Source organism: Hemitrygon akajei, unplaced genomic scaffold (genome assembly GCF_048418815.1).
Source record: "Hemitrygon akajei unplaced genomic scaffold, sHemAka1.3 Scf000046, whole genome shotgun sequence".
NCBI lineage: Eukaryota > Metazoa > Chordata > Chondrichthyes > Myliobatiformes > Dasyatidae > Hemitrygon > Hemitrygon akajei.
In genome coordinates, this window is record NW_027331932.1 from 6520476 (window position 1) to 6541261 (window position 20786).

At 47.1% G+C, this 20786-nt stretch overlaps 1 protein-coding gene across 1 annotated transcript in view; it reads right to left on the reverse strand.

The window, feature by feature from the left end:
• The window catches only part of LOC140720743 (uncharacterized), a 31536-nt gene that overhangs the window by 4477 nt on the left and 6273 nt on the right, over positions 1-20786 (reverse strand). The window contains exons 3-6 of the mRNA XM_073035572.1: positions 15684-15803; positions 13488-13607; positions 12546-12662; positions 11683-11781 (exon numbers count right to left, since the gene is read on the reverse strand). Of these exons, the coding sequence (XP_072891673.1) occupies positions 11683-11781; positions 12546-12662; positions 13488-13607; positions 15684-15803 (456 nt within the window). The remainder of the gene's footprint in view (positions 1-11682; positions 11782-12545; positions 12663-13487; positions 13608-15683; positions 15804-20786) is intronic.

Below are 20786 nucleotides of genomic sequence, written 5' to 3' on the forward strand. Positions count from 1 at the left end.
CAACATTTCCGTTTCTTCAACACTCCCTGCTCCTCCACCTATCTTGATGTCATCCGCAAATTTAGCCACAAAACTATTTAATCCGTAATCTAAAACATCGAAAAACAGTGGAAAAGGTAGCGCCCCAAAACACCGACCCCTGCGGAACACCACTTGTAACCGGCAACCAAGCAGAATAGGATCCCTTTATTCCCACCCTTTGCTTTCTGCCTATCATCCAATGCTCTACCCATTCCTATATCTTTCCTGTAATTCCATGGGCTCTCATCTTATTAAACAGCCTCTTATGCGGCTCCTTATCGAAGGCCTTTTGAAATCCAAATAAACAAAATCCACAGCCTCTCCCTTGTCAATCTTATTTGCGATTACCTCAACGAATTGCAATGGGTTGGTGAAGCAGGATCTTCCCTTCATGAAACCATGCTGGCTTGGGCCTATCGTCATGTACCTGGAGGTATTTCATAACCTCCTCCTTGAGAATTGACTCCAATCACTTTCCAACTACCGATGTCAGACTAATAGGTCTGCAGTTTTCTCTTTGCTGCCTCCCTCCTTTCATAAATAGCGGAACGACATTTGCGACCTTCCAGTTCTCCGGAAACATGCCAGAGTCTATTGATTCCTGGAAGATCATTTCCAATGCCTCCACAATCTCCAAAGCCACCTCCGCCAGAACCCGTGGGTGAACTTTATCCAGTCCGGGAGGCTTATTTATCCTTAGACCATTTAGCTTCCCAAGCACTTTCTCTCTAGTAATCTTGTCTGTACGTAATTCTATTCTCTGAAACCGCTGGCTATCAGGTATGTTGCTAATGTCTTTCACTGTGAAGACTGATGCAAAATACCCATTTAGTTCCTCTACCTTCTGTTTGTTACAATTTCTCCAGCAGGATTTTCAATCAGTCCTATATCTACCCGTGTCGCTCTTTTACTCTTCATATGTTAAAAGAAGAAACTCTTAGCATCCTTTTTATGTAAATTGCCAACTTTCTTTCGTAATTCTTTTGCTTCTACTTCTCCTTGCTGTCTTGATCACGGCAATAGGCAGAGTGACAGAGGACCGTTCGCCGTGGTCTTCTTTATTCAGTTTAACCTCTCCAACGGTATCTAAAACGATATATCGATTTCTGGGGGTTGGGGGAGGGACCTGTCACAGCGGTGCTGCCCACTATCTCATATAGGTATTATCAATCACCTCCTCACTTACCCTAATGGGATGAAGGTAATCAATTTGCAGCTCCTGATCTCTAATACGGTCCTTAAGGAGCCTCATCTCAATGCACCAGCTGTAGATGCAATCCTTGAGGAGGCTGGGAGTCTCCCAGAGTCCCCAAATCTGGCATTCCTGGTCAACACTAATCCTGGATTATACTTCCTTCATTTGGAGAAGATTTGGAGAAGGAAGCCAGGTGCGCGGAGCTGCAACTCCTAAGCGACCGTGCCAGGGAAATGGAGCTGCAGCTCGATGACCTCCGTCTAGTGAGGGAGAGTGAAGAGTTGATAGAGAGGAGTTACAGCAGGTGGTCACACCGGGGCCACGGGAGGCAGACAAGTGAGTCACGGTTAGAAGAGGAAGAGTTTAGGTACAAGAGAGTACCTCAGTGGCTGTACCCCTTGACAATAAGTACTCCTATTTGAGTACGGTTGGGGGTGGGGGGGGGGCAGCCTACGTGGAGGAAGCAACAGTGGCCGTTCCTCCGGCACAGAGTCCGGCCCTGTAGCTCAGAAGGGTAGGGAAAGGAAGAGGAAGGCAGTAGTAGTAGAGGACTCGATAGTTAGAGGTTCAGATTGGCAACTCTGTGGACGCAGTCAGGAGACACGGATGGTAGATTGCCTCCCTGGTGCTAGGGTCCGGGATGTTTCTGATCGCGTCCAAGATATCCTGAAGTGGGAGTATGAGAAGCCAGAGGCCGTGGTACATATAGGTACCAATGACATAGATAGGAACAGGGAAGAGGTCCTGAAAGAAGAATATAGGGTGTCAGGAAAGAAGTTGAGAAGAAGGACCACAAAGGTATTAATCTTGGGATTACTGCCTGTGCCACGCGACAGTGAGACTAGGAATAGAATGATGTAGAGGATAAATGCGTTGCTGAGGGATTGGAGCAAGGGGCAGGGATTCAAGTTTCTACATCATTGGGACCTCTTTTGGGGCAGGTGTGACCTGTATAAAAGGGACGGGATGCACTTTAATCCTCGGGGGAACAATATCCAGGCGGGGAGATTTGCTACTCGAGAGACTTTAAAATAGACTGGTTAGTAGTGGGAATCAATTTGAAGAGACTAGGCGAGAGGAGGTTTGTTAAATAGAGAAAGCTTGTAGACGGTGTGTGAGGGAGGTTAGACAGGTGATAGAAAAGGGGTGCGCTCAGACGGAAGATGCAGTGGAGAAGAAAGAATAATAAAGATATTAATGTTGTTTGCACCGTTAGGGATAAAAAGAGATTCAGAGGTGGAGAACTACTTTAATGCAGTTACTTTAATGCTAGGAGTATTGTAAGAATGGTGGCTGGGCTTAGAGCGTGGATTGATACCTGGAAATATAATGTTGTAGCTATTAGTGAAACATGGTTGCAGGAGGAGTGTGATTGGAAACTAAATATTCCTGGATTTCGTTGTTTCAGGTGTGATACAATCGGAGAAACAAGAGGGGGAGGTGTAGCATATAACCAGATAACAATTACATTACTTAAACAGGCCATCCCAGCCCTTCAAGTCCCTGTCAAACGCTTACTCTCACCTAGTCCCGATGCGCCGCACACCATTCCTTTCCTGTCCATATACTCAACCAATTTTACTTTAAATGACAATACCGAACCTGCCTCTACCACTTCTACTGGAAGCTCGTTCCACACAGCTACCACTCTCTGAGTAATGAAATTTCCCCTCGTGTTGCCCTTAAACCTTTGCCCCCTAACTCTCAACTCATGTCCTCTTGTTTAAATCTCTCCTACGCTCAATGGGAAAAAAAAGCCTATCCACGTCAATTATATCTATCCTCCTCATTATTTTAAATACCTCTATCAAGTCCCCCTTCAACCTTCTACGCTCTAAGGAATAAAGACCTAACTTTTCAAACTTTCCCTGTAACTTAGGTGCTGAAACACAGGTAACATTCTGGTAAATCTTCTCTGCACTCTCTCTATTTTGTTGACATCCATCCTATAATTCGGTGAACACAACTGTAAACAATACTCCAAATTCGGCCTTACAAATATATTGTACAATTTTAACATTACATCCCAACTCCTAAACTCAATGCTCTGATTTATAAAGGGCAACATTCAAAAGCTTTCTTCACCACCCTGTCCAAATGAGATTCCAGCTTCAGGGAACTATGAACCATTATTCCTAGATCACTCTGTTCTACTGCATTCCTCAATGCCCTACCATTTACCATGTATGTCCTATTTCGATTATTGCTACCAAAATTTAGCACCTCACACTTATCAGCATTAAACTCCATAAGCCATCACTCAACCCTCTCTTCTAACTGACCTAAATCTCTCTGCAAGCTTTGAAAACCTACATCATTATCCACACCGCCATCTATCTTAGTATCATCTGAACACTTACTAATCCAATTTACCACCCCATCATCCAGATCTTTAATGTATATGGCAAACAGCATTGGATCCAGTACAGATCCTGAGGCACACTACTAGTCACTGGCTTCTTTTCTTTATTATGTACTTTATTATGTAGTTTCCTGCACTTTTTATACTGCTCATACACCTTATTTGCTCCGTTCCCCATACCTGTCCTATATCTCTCTCTCCTCTTTTTTTATCCCTCAAAAACTATCGTTCCTTATTCTTATTCACTTTGCCTTTAATCCTGACAGGAACATTCATACTTTGCGCTCTCAAAACTTCTCGTTTGAAGGCCTATCATTTACCAATTAAACCCTTGCCAGAGAACAACCTGTCCCAATCCAAGCTTTTTAGAGCCTTTCTAATTTCTTCACATTTGGCCTTTTTCCAGTTTAGTGCCTCAAATCGAGGACCAGGTCTATCTTTATCCATGAGCAAGTTGAAACTAATGTCGTTATGATCACTAGACCCAAAGTGTTCCCCTACACACACTTCCGTCACTTGTCCTAACTCGTTTCCTAATGGGATACCTAATATTGTATACTCTCTAGCTGGTACCTTTACATATTGATTTTGAAACCTTTCCTGAACATATTTTACAAACACTAACCCGTCTTTACGTTTAACAGTATGGGAATCCCAATCAATATGTGGAAAAATTAATCCCCTACTATCACAGCTTTATGTTTCCTGCAGTTGTCTGCTATCTCTCTGCAGATTTGCTCCTCCAATTCTCGCTGACTATTGGGTGGTCTACAATACAACCCCATTAATGTGGTCATACATTTCCTGATTCTCAGCTCTACGCACTTTGCCTCCGTAGACAAGCCCTCTAATCTGTCCTGCCTGAGCACTGCTGTAACATTTTCCCTGACTAGCAATGCCATCCCACTCCTCCATCCGTCTTCACTTTGTCTCTATCGCGTCTGAAGCATCAGAACCCTGGAACATTAAGCTGCCAGTCCTGCCCCTCCTGTAGCCAAGTTTCACTAATGGCGACAATGCCATTATTCCACGTGTCAAACCACGCCCTCAGCACCCCAGGTTTCTCCACAACACTCCTCGCATTCAAATATACGCTCGTCAGAAGATTATTAGCAACACACACAACCCTTCTATTTCAAACAGCATGAACTTTTAACATCATTTATTTTCACCCCGCTCCACTATCCGCTGCGGCACTGTGGTTCCCATCCCCCTGCAAATCTAGTTTAAACCCTCCCCAATAGCGAGCAAACGGCCCTGCAAATATATTGAATCCCCTGTAGTTCAGGTGTAACACCTCTCCCCTGTACAGACCCAACCTGCACCAGAAGAGGTCGCTATGATCCAAAAATCGAAAACCCTGCCCCCTACACCAGTTCCTCGGCCACGTGTCATCCTCCAGAGAATCCTACGCTTACCCTTACAAGCACGTCGCACAGGTAGCAATCCTGAGATTACTGCCCTTAAGGTCCTGCACTTTAACTTCCTACAAGCTGTCTAGTCTCATTCCTCAGGACGTCCTCACTCTTTCTTCCTACGACATTGGTACCGATGTGTACCATGACATCTGGCTGCTCATCCTCCCACTTGAAAATACTGTGCACGCGATCAGACATCCCTGACCCTGGCACCCGGGAGGCAACAAAACATCCTGGAGCCTCTGTCGCGACGACAGATCATCCTGTCTCTACCTGTAACTTTCGATTCCCCCATCAGTACCGCTCTCCACTTGTTCCAACCTCCCCTCTATACGCCAACGTACTCACACGTCCCACTCTCTCCCCACAGATCAGTGTACGTTCCCAAGGTAAGCTCAGAGCCTTACTCTCTCCACAGAGTCCCGTGACGGTCCCCAAAGTATTTGCAATGCTCAAACTCCTCCCTAAGCCTCTGTGTTAATTCAACTACACACTATCTTACAACAGCCCGCGTCGGTTCCCAAATTAACCCCAGCTTCTGGGAAAAAGTTTGCTCTGGAATTTCCGAAAAAGTAACAGTGAATCTCCATCCGTACGGCCGAGAGTTAGGCATAGAATAGGGAGACCTCCACACCGTCCCTTCACACACTACCGCGTTCAAACACAGAATGAATCTCCCTCCACGCTGTCCCATCACACACCCCGGGTCAGACACAGAGTGAATCTCCCTCCACACCGTCCCATCCCACACTCCCGGGGTCAGACACAGAGTGAAACTCCCTCCACACTGTCCCATCACACACTCCCGGGGCCAGACACAGTGTGAATCTCCCTCCACACCGTCCCATCACACACTCCCGGGGTCAGACACAGAATTAATCTCCATCCACACCGTCCCATCACACACTCCCGGGGTCAGACACCGAGACAATCGCCGTCCACACCGTCCCATCACAAATTCCCGGGGTCAGACACAGAGTGAATCTCCTTACTGACCGTCCCATCACACTCTTCCGGGGTCAGGCACAAAGTGAATCTCCCCCCACACTGTCCCATCACACACTCCCGGGGTCAGACACAGAGTGAATCTCCCTCCACACCGTCCCATCACACACTCCCGGGGTCAGACACAGAGTGAATCTCCCTCCACACCATCCCATCACACACTCCCGGGATCAGACACAGAGTGAAGCTCTCTCCACACCGTCCCATCACACACTCCCGGGGTCAGATAAAGAGTGAATCTCCATCCGCACCGACCCATCACACACTCCCGGGGTCAGACACAGAGTGAATCTCCCTCCACACCGTCCCATCACACACTCCCGGGGTCAGACAGAGTGAATCTCCCTCCACACCGTCCCATCACACACTCCCGGGGTCAGACACAGAGTGAATCTCCCTCCACACCGGCAAGTCACAGTCTCCCGGGTTCAGACACACAGAGAATCCGCAACGACCTATCACACGACCCTGCTATATGAAAAAGAGCGAAACACCATCCAGTCACTGTTCCCGGTGTCAGACCCCTCCCTCCAAACGCATTCACCCACCCCACTTCCCGCCATTCATTCTCATCACGCGCACAATTTGTCAAAGACAGAGACCCATCATACGCACACGGGGTGAGACACAGATTCAAGCTGCAGGCACAGCTTCCGATAATACACAGTCTTGGTCAGACATAGTGTGAATCTCTCTTTCCACGTCCCCATCACACACTCCACGGAAAGAAACTTCCTCAGTACAGACGAGAAACAGACATAGACACAGAATGTAGTATAGTGCACGATAGTACAGTTCTTTCAGCACACTATGTTATACCGACCCTTGAACCCTGTCTCCCATATATCACCCCACCTTAAATTCCAACATAAACCTAGTAGTCGCTTAAATTTCACTTGTGTTTCCGACTCCACCTCTGATTCAGACAGCGAATTACACGCACCAGCCACCTCTTGAGTTAAGAAAACCTACCTCTAATATCCCTCTTGAACTTCATACCACTTACCTTAAAGCCGTGTCCTCGTGTATTGAGCAGTGGTGCCCTTGGGATGAGCCGCCGGCTGTCCACTCTATCTATTGCTCTTAACGTCTTCCATACCTCTATCATGTCTCCTCTCATACTTCTCCTCTCCAAAGAGTAAAGCCCTAGCACCCTTATTCTCGGATCATAATCCATACTCTCTAAATCTCCTGTGTACCCTTTCCAATGCTTCCACATCATTCCAATAGTGAGGCGAACAGAACTGGACACAGTACTCCAAGGGTGGCCTAACAAGAGTTTTATAAAGCTGCATCATTACCTCGTGACTCTGAAACTCTATCTCTCGACTTATGAAATCTAGCACACCATAAGCTTTCTTAACTACCCTATATACCTGTGGGGCAACATTCTCGGATCTATGGACAAGTACCCCCATATCCCTCTGCTCCTCCACACTACTAAGTGTCCTGCCATTTACTTTGAACTCTGCCTTGGAGTTTGCCTTTCCAAAGTGTACCACCTCTCACGTCTCCGGGTTGAACTCCATCTGCCACATCTCAGTCCACTTCTGCATCCTATCAATGTCTCTCTACAATCGTCGACAATCTTCTACACTATCTACAACATCACCGAACTTTGTGTCGTCTGCAAACTTGCTAACCCACAATTCTACCCAACATCTAGGTTATTAATAAAGACCACGAAAATTAGGTGTCCTGGAACCGATCCTTATGGGACACCACTGGTCACAACCCTCCAATCCAATCTCTTCCCTTCACCACAACCCTCTGCTTCTGCAGGCAGGTCCATTCTGAATTCACCTGGTCAGGTTTCCCTGGATTCCATGCCTTCTGACTTTCTGAATAAGCAGACCGTGTGGTACCTTGTCAAATGCCTTACTAAAATCCATGTATATCACGTCTACTGCACTAACCTCATCTATATGCCTTGTCCTCCTCAAAAAACTCTATCAGGCTTATTAGACACAGTCTGACATTCACAATGCCATGCTGACTGTCCCTGAACAGATCATGATTCTCCAAATAGTAACAAATTCTATCTGTTAGAATATTTTCAACAGCTTTCCCACCACAGACGTAAGGCTCACTGGTCAATAATTACCCGGACTAACCCTACTAACTTATTTGAAGAAGGGGAAAATATTCGCCTCTGTCCAGTTCACTGGTGCCATTCCCAGGGACAACGAGGGTATAAAGATCCTAGCCAGAGAGTCAGCAATCCCTTCGGTGGAGCAGCCTGGGGAATATTATTTTAGGCACTCGGGACTTATCCGTCCTAATGTATTTTAATAAATCTAACACCTCCACTCACTTAATATCAACAATGCTGTAGATCTTAAACCTCACTCATATTGTCCTCACCGTCATCAAGTTCCCGCTCATTTCTGAATACCGAAGAGAAATACTCATGAGGACCTCCCTGAATTCCACAGTCTCCATGCACATCTTTCCACCTTTATCTCCAATCGGTCCTGCCTTCACTCCCATTATCCCATTGTTCAATGCCGTTAAGGCATTGAAGAATGCCTTAGGCTTTTCCTTTACCCACCTCGCCAAGGCCTTCTCATGCCTCCTTCTTGCTCTCCTCAGCCCCTTCTTTCGCTCCTTTTTTTGCGACTCTAACTTCCTCAATAGAACGATCTGATCCTTGCTTCCTAAACATCATGAATGCTGCCTTTTTCCACCTGACCAGATTTCCCATCTCACTTGACACCCATGGTTCCTTTACCCTACCATTTTTATTTTCCTGACCGGGAGAAATGTATCCCTTATATCCTTCAAGAGATCGCTAAACATCGACCACGTGCCCATAGCACATGTCCCGGCAAAAACATCTTCCCAATTCACACCAGCAAGTTCTAGCTTTATAGCCTCATAATTTGCCGTTCCCCATTAAAAAAATATCCTTTCATCTCTGATTCTATCCTTTTCCTTGATAATGCTAAAGGCCAGGGAGCGGTGATCACTGTCCCCCAGATGCTCACCTTCAGAGTTATGTGACCTGACTCGGTTCGTTACCTAATAGTAGATATTGTATGACATTCCCGCTAGTCGGCCTGTCAACCTACTGTGACACTGAACAAACTCTGCCCATCTTCACCATTGGAACTAATTAGGTGTCAAATAAATATTAGGGAAGTTAAAGTCACCCATGATAACAACCCTGTTATTTTTTGAAGAATTCAAAAATCTGCCTCCCAATCTGTCCCTTGGTGACTCTGCTGCTGCCAGGGTGCCTAAAGAATATTCGCAAACGAATAACTGCTCCCTTCCGGTTCCTGGCTTCCATCCATACTGACTCAATAGAGGATCCCGCTACATTACCCGCCTTATCAATAGCTGTAGTAGTATCCCCTACCGGTAATGCCACCCCTTCTCCCAGTTCCACCCCCTCTCTATCCCTCTTAAAACACTGACATCCAGGAATATTGAGAATCCAATTCTGCCTTGGTGCCAGCCAAGTCTCTGTAATGGCCTCTACATCGTACTTCCATGTATGTATCCAAACTCTCAGTACATCAACTTTGTTCCTGATGTTTCTTGCATTGAAGTAAACAACATTAGTCCTCCTACCTTACTGCCCTTACACCCTTTATTCTGCTTCTCTTTCATCAAAGCCTCTTTATATGTTAGCTCTGGGTATACTCAATGCACTATACTTGCAGTTCTTGCATGACTTTTATCTTCCACCACCTCACTATCTGTAACACTCTGCTTCCCCTCGCCGTGCAAATCTAGTTTACAACCCCCGGAGCAGCATTACCATACCTTCCCGCAAGGATTTTAGTCTCCTTACAGTTCAGGTACGTTCCCTACTCGATTCCCTGGTCCACTTGTTCCCCCCCCCCCCCCACATCCCTTCCCACCGATCTCCCTCCTTGCACTTATCCTTGTAAACGGAACAAGTACTACACCTGCCCTTACACTTCCCCCCTCACCACCATTCAGGGCCCCAGACAGTCCTTCCAGGTGAGGCGACACTTCACCTGTGAGTTAGCTGGTGTGGTATACTGCGTCCAGTGCTCCCAGTGTGGCCTTTTATATATTGGTGAGACCCGACGCAGACTGGGAGACCGTTTCGCTGAACACCAACGCTCGGTCCGCTAGAAAACTCAGGATCTCCCAATGGCCGCACATTTTAATTCCACGTCCCATTCCCATTCTGATATGTCTTTCCATGGCCTCCTATATTGTCAAAATGAATCCAAACTCAGGTTGCAGGAACAACACCTTATATACCGGCTGGGTAGCCTCCAACCTGATGGCATGAACATTGACTTCTATAGCTTCCGTTAATGCCCCTCCTCCCCTTCTTACGCCATCCCTGGCATATTTAGTTGTTTGCCTGTTCTCCCTCTGGTGCTCACCCCCCCCCCCCAATTTCTTTCTCCTGAGGCCTCCCGTCCCATGATCCTTTCCCTTCTCCAGCTCTGTATCCCTTTCCAGCTCTTAGCTTCATCCCACCCCCTCCGGTCTTCTCCTATCATTTCGCATTTCCCGCTCCCTCCACTACTTTCAAATCTCTTACTATCTTTCCTTTCGGTTAGTCGTGACGAAGGGTCTCGGCCCGAAACATCGACAGTGCTTCTCAATGTAGATGCTACCCGGCCTGTTGTGTTCCACCAGCATTTTGTGTGTGTTGTTGTTTGAATTTCCAGCATCTGCAGATTTCCTCGTGTTTGCTCTCGAGATTCTCGATCTCTCCCACAGAACCTCTTATCTGCCACCGTAACTATCACTACTGTTCTCCTCCTTTCGCTCCTTCGCTTCGGAGCTGAGGGTCCAGTCAGAGACTTGACCACTGCAACTTGTCCCTGGTAGGTCATACCCACCAATAGTATCCAAAACGGTATACTTATTGTCGATGGGAACGGCCACAGGGGTGCTCTGCTCTTCCTGTCTATTCCCCTTCCCTCTCCCGACAGTCACCCAACTACCTGTCTTCAGACTCCTAGGAGCGTCTATCTCCCTGAAACTCCTGTCTATTTCTGCCTCTGCCTCCCGAATGATCCGAAGTTCATCCAGCTCCAGCTCCAGATCCCTAACACGGTTTGTCAGGTGCTGCAGCTGATGTACCTTTTACAGGTGTAATCATCAGGGACAACTTTGCTCGCCCAGACTTCCAATATCCCGCAAACGGAGCACTCGACTGCCCTAACTGCTGCCTCTATTACCTAATTCTAAACTAATTAGATTAATTAAAGGAGCTGACCCGGCCTTACCTCACTGGGAGTAAGCTCGTTCCCAGTTTCTGCTCGCCGAAGCCTCTCAAGCCAAACCCTTCCTATTCTGTCTCCCACTACTCCGTCGCCCGCTCCGTTAATCTTTTTTAAACTCTCCTGCTGCCTCCGAGGCCGACCTTCACGCGCTTGAACATCCCGTTCAAACTGCCGAAGAAATGTCCTTCCCCCTCTCAATCTGCTCGTGTTCTTAGCTCTCCCGCTGTCTCAGAATGAGAATGATTGTCCCTCTAAGGCCTCACAACACACCACAGAGCAAAGTGTCAGACACAGAGGGAAGCTGCCTCCACGCGGCCCCATCACACACTCACCGGGTCAAACACAGAATGAATCACCTTCCATACTATCTCTTCACACACTCCCGATATCAGGCACAGAGTGACGCTTCATGCCTGCCCAATGATGAGGAGCGGGTGAAAGAGGGGGATGATGCCTCACCTCTTCTGCTGGTCAACAATTCACAGATTTGAGCCTTGGTTTCGTTGACAGATCTGTACTTCGTTTCCATCTCAGTGAACTGCTGACGAATCTGTGACACTGAGAGAGACGGTGAAGGATGTTTAGCGTTTACAGTGACACGTGAGTCAGCGTCACGCTACCGAACGGGTCACAGAGAGTGTCGTGTCAGTGTCACGGTGAAGGGTGTCACAGTGAAGGATGTTCTTGTGGCACATTGAGAGGCGTCGGCGCCACTTTGAGGAGCGTGTCTGTGTCACACTGAGGGGTATATCAATGCCCCGGTGAAGGTTTTGTAGTTGTTACCATAGGGGTCTGCGTCAGTGTCGTGCGAGGTATGTTCAAGTTTTTGTAAGTGACGTGTCGGTGATTCTGTGCTCCGTCGAGAGGTGACCGTGTCAAAATGAAGTGTATCTCGATGACAAGGCGAGGGAAATCTCAGTGTGAGGTGCCTTGTGCTGTCACGGTGGGTGTAGTATCAGTGTCATGGTGTGGGGTGTGCTGGTCGCATAGAGAGTGATATGTCTGTTTCAAGGCAATGGTCGTGTCCATGTCGCGGTCAGGAGTGTATTTGCGTCTCGTTGAAGGTCGCGACCATACTACGGTAACAGGATTGATGATGTTATGATGCATGGCGTGTCGGTGTCAGGAAGAGTCTTGATTGTGTTACGATAAAGGCCGTGTTATTTTTATCACGGTTTGGGGTATGTCCCTGTTATGGTGATGGGTTTTTAATCGGTGTTACGATCAGAGGTGTGTCGGTGTCACTGTGGTGTTTTACAATAACCAATTATTCCACTCTCTTTATTTACGGTCTGACTCCACCGGGAGTCCGTTCCACTCACCGTGGATCGAGAGTCCGAACACAATCACGATGAGGGCGGACGTAACTAGGCGGAGAAGGCAGATCTGACGGTACGGTCTATTTTCGATCTTCACTTTCGACTCCTGTTCATGCGCAGCTGGGGAGAGAGCATACGACCATAAGACCATAAGATATAATAGAAGAAGGCCATTCGGGCCATCGAGACTTCTCCGCCATTCAAGTATGCGCTGATCAAATTCTTCCTCACATCCCTACTCCCCTGTCTTCTCCTCATACTCTTTGAAACGCTGGCTAATCAACGGCCTATCTATCCTTCCTTAAATGCACCCAATGGCTTGCCTTCGACAGCTGTTCGGGGTAAAATAATTCCACAGATTTACCACCCTTTGACTGAAGTAATTTCTCCGCATCTCAGTTCTAAAAGGATGTCCTTCAATCCTGAAGACGTGCCCTCTTATTCAAGAATCCCTTACCATGGGAAATAACATTTCCATATTTAATATGTTCAGGTCTTTCAACATTCGGAAAGTTTCTATGAGATCCCCTCTCATTCTCCTGAACCCAGGGAATACAGCCCAAGAGCTGTCAGATGTCCCTCATACGACAACCCTCTCATTCCCGGGATCATTCTCGTGAATCTTCTCTGAAACTCCTCTAATGTTAGTATATATAAGGAGCCCAAAACAATTCTAAGTTTGGTCTCACGAGTGCCTTTTACTGCATCAACATCACATCCCTCATGTTATATTCAATGCCTCTCAAATTCAATGTCAATATTTCTTTCACTTTCTTCGCCTCCAACTGAACATTTAGGGTATCTTGCACAAGTTTATGTACATCACAGACAGCAGGTCGAAAGATATCCCAGAGAAGTGGTCGAGGAGATGAATTAGAAATTTGAAAATCTTTGGCGAATTACACCTGATGATTCCAGAACGGCGTCACTGCTGTGAACTCTGACCTGTTTGTGAAGTTGTTGGCATCCCTCCTGGTCCCGTGGCAATGGGAGGACCCTCATCCTCACCGATGAGGGGATCCTTTCTCCAAAAGTTCAGCTTTGAGTAGATGGACTTCAGACAATCTGGCGGAGAGAGTCGGACAGGCAGATCAGGGAGAGAATGAGACAGGGTTAGAGAATGAGGGAGAGAGTTGCGGAGAGAGAGAACAGACAGCAGAAGAGAGAGATGGGGTAAGCGAGGGGGAGAGGGGATGAGAGACAGCGAGACAAATGGTTTTGGGGGAGAGAGAGGAGAGAGGAGGAGAGACTGTGAACGCGATAGACAGGGACGGGGAGAGAGCAATGGGGCAATGGGCTGGAAAATGCGAGAGCAATGCGGAAACAGAAGGAGGTGAGAAAGGGGAGAGAGTGAGAGACAGAGGGGGAGCGGGATGCCATTGGTTCTTACTGTTTTCAAATGTCAAAACGGGTCAAATATGACCCAAACAGTATGTAAGAGTTAAAGGATTGACTGTAGACGGGCCTTTGACAAAGTCTCTCTCATAGGAGAGCCATTTACAAGATTGCGATGAATGGGATTCACAGTGAATTGGCAATTCGGTTTCGGTTCTGGCTTGTCCACAGAACACAGAGGGCGGCGGACGTCCGTGACTGGTGGTGTCACCCACGATTCCGCACTGGGAACTCTGCTGTCTGTGGCCAAAACTTGTGAGAACCTGGACATTTAACAAGGCTTTGTGTGTTTAGAAGATCCTGCATCGGAGACCAGGAACAGGAGCCGAGAAGTAATGTTGCAGCTATATAGGACCCTGGTCAGACCCCACTTGGAGTACTATGCTCAGTTCTGGTCGTCTCACTACAGGAAAGACGTGGAAGCCATAGAAATGGTGCAGAGGGGATACATAAGGATACAAGGATATGCCTGGATTGGGAAGGCAGGCCTTAAGAGAATAGGCTGAGTGAACTCAGCATTTTCTCCTTGGAGATGTGTACAAGATGATGAGAGGCATTGATCGTGTGAATAGTCCGAGGGTTTTTCCCCAGGTCTGAAATGGTTGCCACAAGAGGAGACAGGTTTATCGTGCTGGGGAGTAGGTACACCGGAGACGTCACGGGTAAGTTTTATTTTACTCAGAGAGTGGTGAGTGCGTGGAAATGGCTGCCGGCAACAGTTGGTGGAGGCGTATACGATAGGGTTTTTTAAAGGGGCTTTTTGATAAGTACATGGAGCTTAGAGGGCTATATGTAAGCCTAGTAATTTCTAAGGTAGGGACATTTTCGGCACGACTTTGTGGGCCGAAGGGTCTGTATTCTGCTGTAGGATTTCTATGTTCTGTGTTCTAACTTGCACGGTCAACGGGAGGGACCATGGGAAACATTATGGAACGGGGCTAGAGATACAAGGTTGCTGAAAGTGGAGTCACAGATAGTCAGGAACCCTGGGGAGTGTTGTAGAACAGAGAGTCCCAGAGGTACAAGGTTGCTGAAAGTGGAGTCACAAATAGACAAGAACACTGGGGAGTGTTGTAGAACAGAGAGTCCCAGAGGTACGGGGACACGGTTCCCTGAAAGAGGAGTCACTGGTAAACAGGGAACCAGGGGAATGTTGGAGAACAGAGGGACCCAGGGGTACAGGTACACGGTCCCTGGAAAGTGGAGTCACGGGTAGGCAGGGCGGTGAAGAAGGCGTCAGTCGAGCCGCCCTTCGTCAGTCTGGGCAATGAGTACAGGAGTAGGGAGGTCACGTTGGAAATGTACAGCCGTCAGTGAAGCCACGCTTGGAGCAGAGTGTTCCGTTTCCCACGTCCTCCACCGGATAAACTGCCACTGAGCTGGAGACAGTACAGAGGAGATTTACCACGACATTGCAGGGACTCGAGTGACTGAGTTATGGAGACTCTATACTTTGGAGTGCAGAGATGACGTGAGGGAGTTGTGTAAAACCACATGGGCTCAGACAAGGTGAACGCACAGCGTAATCTTTCTCCAGGCTTGGACAATCGTGGACCAAAGCACTCTGGGATACGGTGACAGCAGTAAGTGGGGACAAGAGTGACAACTTTGTTTTTACCCAGACGGTGGTCCGTCTGTGGAAAAAGCTGCCAGAGGAAGTGGTCGAAGCAGATGCATTAGAACTTGAACACGTATGCGTAAAGCACGTGACCCCTTCAGCGTGACGGCATTATTGTGAACACTGACCTGCCTGTGCAGTCACTGACATAGCGGCGTGTCCCGAGGAAATGGGAGGATCTTCATACTCTTCCACGAGATATTCGTCTTTCGGAAGGTTCAGCACTGAGTAGGAGGAGTTCAGACCGTCTGAGAGAGAATGAGAGAGACAGAGAGAAATAAAAGGAGGAGAGACCGGCAGAGAATGTACTTTGCCTGTCGGCGGCGTCAACAGAGCTTTATGAAATGGGAATTCTCGTAGGTCTGCAGTGGTTATTTATAAAGGGGGCTTCGAGAATTTTAGACCATTGTACGTGGCCTGTCAGTGGCTGTAACCGGAACACCAATCGTGAGTTGGATAGCAGGGAATGTTCAGCCACAAAAGGGAGACACTGCCTAACGGAGCGGTCACCAAAAAGGAGCGGTTGTCAAAGGAGTGATCTGAGACAGGGTGGCAGGGATTTGGTACATTCTGGCTCCAGCGATATCGGATCGAGACGAGGTAAGCTACCTGTAGGAATAGAACAGGAAGTATGTCTGTAAGGCCGGTATTCTATACTGCGTGTTAGATGTGGGAAGTCCGGGAGATACCCAGCCTCCAGGACGGCCACATCCGCGCCTGGTACGACGAGCTGAAGTTCCTGTAGGGTAGGGTAGGGGACAGGAACCGTGGTGTACAAAGCCTGTAATGAATCTAGTCAAGAAGAAATGAAAAGCTTACAAAAGCTTCAGAGAGCGAGGTAAATGTTAGAGAACTAGAAACTTATAAGGCTAATGGGAAGGAGTTTAAGATGGAAATTAGTGGAGCCAGAATGGGCCATAACAAGGCCTTTCCGGGCAGGACTAAGGGAAACATTCTACAAGTATGTGAAGTGCGTGAGGATAAGACCTGAAAGAGTAGGACTATCAAATCTGATTGTGCGAAAGGGTGCCTGGAACCGGAGGAAATAGCAGAGGTACTTAATCAATACTTTACTTCAGTACTCACTATGGAAAAAAGATCTTGGTGATTGTAGTGATGACTTGCAGCGGACTGAAAAGCTTGAACATATAGGTATTAAGAAAAAATGATGTGCTGGAGCTTTTGGAAAGCATCAAGTTGGATACATCGCCGGGATCGGATGAGATATACCCCATGCTACTGTGGGAGGATAGGGAGGAGGTTTCTGACCCACTAGCGATGATGCCGAGGACTGGAGGTTTGCGGATGTTGTTCTTTTATTTAAGAAAGGGGGTCGAGATAGGCCAGGAAATTATGGACCAGTGAGTCTTACCTCAGTGGTTGGCAAGTTGATGGAGAAGATCCTGAGAGACTGGACTTATGAACATTTGGAGAGGTATAATGTGGCTAGTAGTAGTCAGCATGGCTTTGACAAGGTCAGGTCCTGCCTTACGAGCCTGATTGCATTTGGAGAAGTATAATGTGGCTAGTAGTAGTCAGCATGGCTTTGACAAGGTCAGGTCCTGCCTTACGAGCCTGATTGAATTTTTTGAAGATGTGACTAATCACATTGAGGAAGGAAGAGCAGTGGATGTAATGTATATGGATTTCAACAAGACATTTGATAAGGTAACCTATGTAAGGCTTATTGAGTAAGTAAGGAGGCAAGTGATGCAAAGTGGCATTCCTTTGTGGATCCAGAACTGGCTTTCTCGCAGAAGTCAAAGAGTGGTTGTAGACGTGTCATATTCTGAATGGCAGTTGGCCACCAGTGGAGAGCCTCAGAGATCTCTCCTAGGTCCCTTACTCTTCGTGATTTATTTTTTTTACATAAATGACCTGGACGAGGAAGTGGAGGAATGGCTTGGTAATTTTTCTAATGACACAAAGGTTGGAGGTGTTGTGGATAGTGTTGAGGGCTGTCAGAGGTTACAGCGGGGCATTGGTGTGATGCATAACTGGGCTGAGAAGTGGCAGATGGAGTTCAACCCAGATAAGTGAGAAGTTGTTCATTTTGGTAGGTCAAATATGATGGTAGAATATAGTATTTATTGCAAGACTCCTGGCAGTTTGGAGGATCAGTGAGATCTTGGGGATCGAGGCCTAACGACGCTCAAAGCAGCTGCGCAGATTGACTCTGTGGTTAAGAAGGCGTACGGTGTATTGGCCTTTATGAATCATGGGATAGAGTTTAGGAGAAGAGAGTTATTTTTGCAGATCCTTCCTATTAGCCTTACAATCTTCTAGGTCTCTAACATTACCTAGCTCTCCGAAACTTCTGTAAGTTTTTTTTTTCTTCTTCACTAGATTTATTACAACTTTTCAACACCACGGTTCCTGCACCCTACTGTAACTTCACTGTCTCATTGGAACGTACCTATACGGAACACTACACAAATATCCCCTCAATATTTCCCACATTTCTCGGATACTTTTCCCTGAGAACATCTGTTTCCAACTAAGCTTCCAATTTCCTGCCTGCTTGCCTCATAATTCTCCTGACTCCAATTAAAAGCTTTTCCATCCGTTCCTCTCTCTCTCCAATGCTAATGTAAAGGAGATAGAAATATGCTCATTTTCTCCAAAATGCGCTTTTTCTGAGAGATCTAACGCCTGAACTGGTTAATTACCCAATGCCAAATCAAGTACCGACTCTCCTCTTTCAGACTTATCTAAATATTGTGTCAATAAACCTTCCTGAACACACCTAACAAACTCGACCACATCAAAACCCCTTGCTCTAGGAAGATGCCTATCTATATTTGGGAAATTATAATCTCCCATCACGACAACTCTGTTATTATTACACTTTTCCAGGATCTGTTTCCGTATCTGATCCTTGATATTCCTGTTACTATTGAGCGGACTATTAAAGAAAAACACCAAGTAAAGTTATTGTATTGACCCCTTCCTGTTCCTAACCTCCAACCATTGAGATTCCGTAGACAATCCGTCCATGGCGTCCACATTCTCTGCAGCTGTGACACTATCTTCGATCAACTCTGCCACACCCACCTCTTTTGCCTCCCTGTCCTTCCTGAAACATCTAAAACCCGGCACTTAAAGGAACCGTTCCTCTCCCTGAGCCATACAACTCTCTGTAATGATCACCACGTCATATCTCCATGTACTCATCCACGCTCTAAGCTAATCACTTTGTTAACAGCTTTATCGGGTCAGCATGAGGTGTAGACAGGACCCATGGAGGGAAGGCTGGTTTCAGAGATGTGCTAAGCTATGTACGCAGTGCTCTGCAGTTTCTTACGGTCGCGGGTAGAGTAGTTTCTGTATTTTGATTGAGGAAGCAGGGAGCTTCATGTTAGCAGGGTGACAGACGTGATCTGCCGGGAACTCAGTAAGGCAGGTTAGTGTCTCCACTTTATAGGCTGCTCTGTAGAATGGTGTGGGTCACAGGGAGATTTGTCAGACTGATTTGTGCGGATTGGTAATGAACGTTGAATTTAATAAGTCAGTTCACAAGGTCCCAGATTGCAGATCGCTCTGAACGATGGAAGACAGGGAGATAGAGAGCGACGGAGAAATAATGGAGCAGATAGAACATGAGTGAGGAGGACGATAGGGAGATTGGATAATTGGCAAGTTTGCAGACGACTCAATGGTTGGTGGTGTTGTGGATATCGTGGAAGGTTGTAGAAGATGGCAGAGAGACATTAATAGGATGCAGTAGTGGGTTGAGAAGTCCCAGATGGAGTTCAACCCGGAGGAGTGTGAGGTGGTACACTTTAGAAGGACTAACTCCAAGACAGAGTACAAAGTAAATGGCAAGATACTTAGTAGAGTGGAGGAGCTGAGAGAACCGGGGGTACATGTCCACAGATCCCTGAAAGTTGCCTCGCAGGTAGATAGGCTGGTTAAGAAAGCGTATGGGGTGTTAGCTTTCATAGGTCGACGGATATAGTTTAAGAGACGCGATGTAATGATGCAGCTCTATAAAACACTAGTTAGGCCACACTTGGAGTACTGTGTGTCCATTTCTGGTCGTCTCACTATAGGAAGGATGTGGAAGCACTGGAAAGGGAACAGAGGAGATTTACCGGTAAACAGCTTGGTTTACAGAGTATGGATTATGATCAGAGATTAAGGGAGCTAGGGCTTTACTCTTTGGAGAGAAGGAGGATGAGAGGAGACATGATAGAGGTATACAAGATATTGAGACGAATAGATGGAGTGGACTGCCAGCGCCTCTTCCCCAGGGCACAACTGCTCAGTACAAGATAACATGGCTTTAAGTCAAGGGGAGGGAAGTTCAAGGGGGATATTAGAAGAAGGTTCTTCACTCAGAGAGTGGTTTGTGCGCAGAATGAACTGCCTGAGTCAGTGCTGGAGGCAGATACAGTAGAGAAGTTTAAGAGACTACTAGACAGGTATATGGAGGAATTTAAGGTGGGGGGGTTATATGGGAGGCAGGGTTGAGGGTCGGCACAACATTGTGGGCCGAAGTGCCTGTAATGTGCTGTACCATTCTATGTAATTCCATTTATTAACTAGGTCTGAGATTTTAAACCGCTCTAGAAGATGGCGTGCGACGCAGCGAGGGCTGGGTATCTGGATATACAATTGCCTTTGCTGTGGGGCAAAGCTTTAGGGTTTCAGAAGACTTCTCAGGCTGGATGCCCGTCACTAGCGGCGTTCACCAGCAGTTCGAGGGTGTGACCTTCGTCAACTATATCGACCATTTGTAGCAAATTATACAAGATGCTGCTGGTGAGCTTGCAGACGACTCTAACGTTGGTGGCGTTGTTAAAAGTGTAGACATTTCAGGGGGATATCGGTCAGCTGGGGAAGTGGGCTGAGCAGTCGCAAATGCTATTTAATTCGGACAAGGGCAAGCTGTTGTAGTTCAAGAAGAGAAAAAAAAGCGTCGGATTTTCACAGAGAACGGGTGCAACGCCGTGAAATGTTACACAACATAGGGGTCTAGGGGTACGGTACACAATTTCCTGAAAGTTAAGTCACACGTAGACAGGGCGGCGAAAAACGTGTCTAACGCGTCGGCTCTCGTGATTGGCTACTGAGAAGGGGAGGCAAGAGGTCACACTACAATTGCACAAGCCGTCGGTGAGGCTGCACTTGGAGTGCGGTGTCCCGGGGCCCGAGCGACTGAGTTGCAGAGAGAGGCTGGGCAGGTCGGGACAATATACCTTACATCGCAGGGGTGAACTTACAGTGGT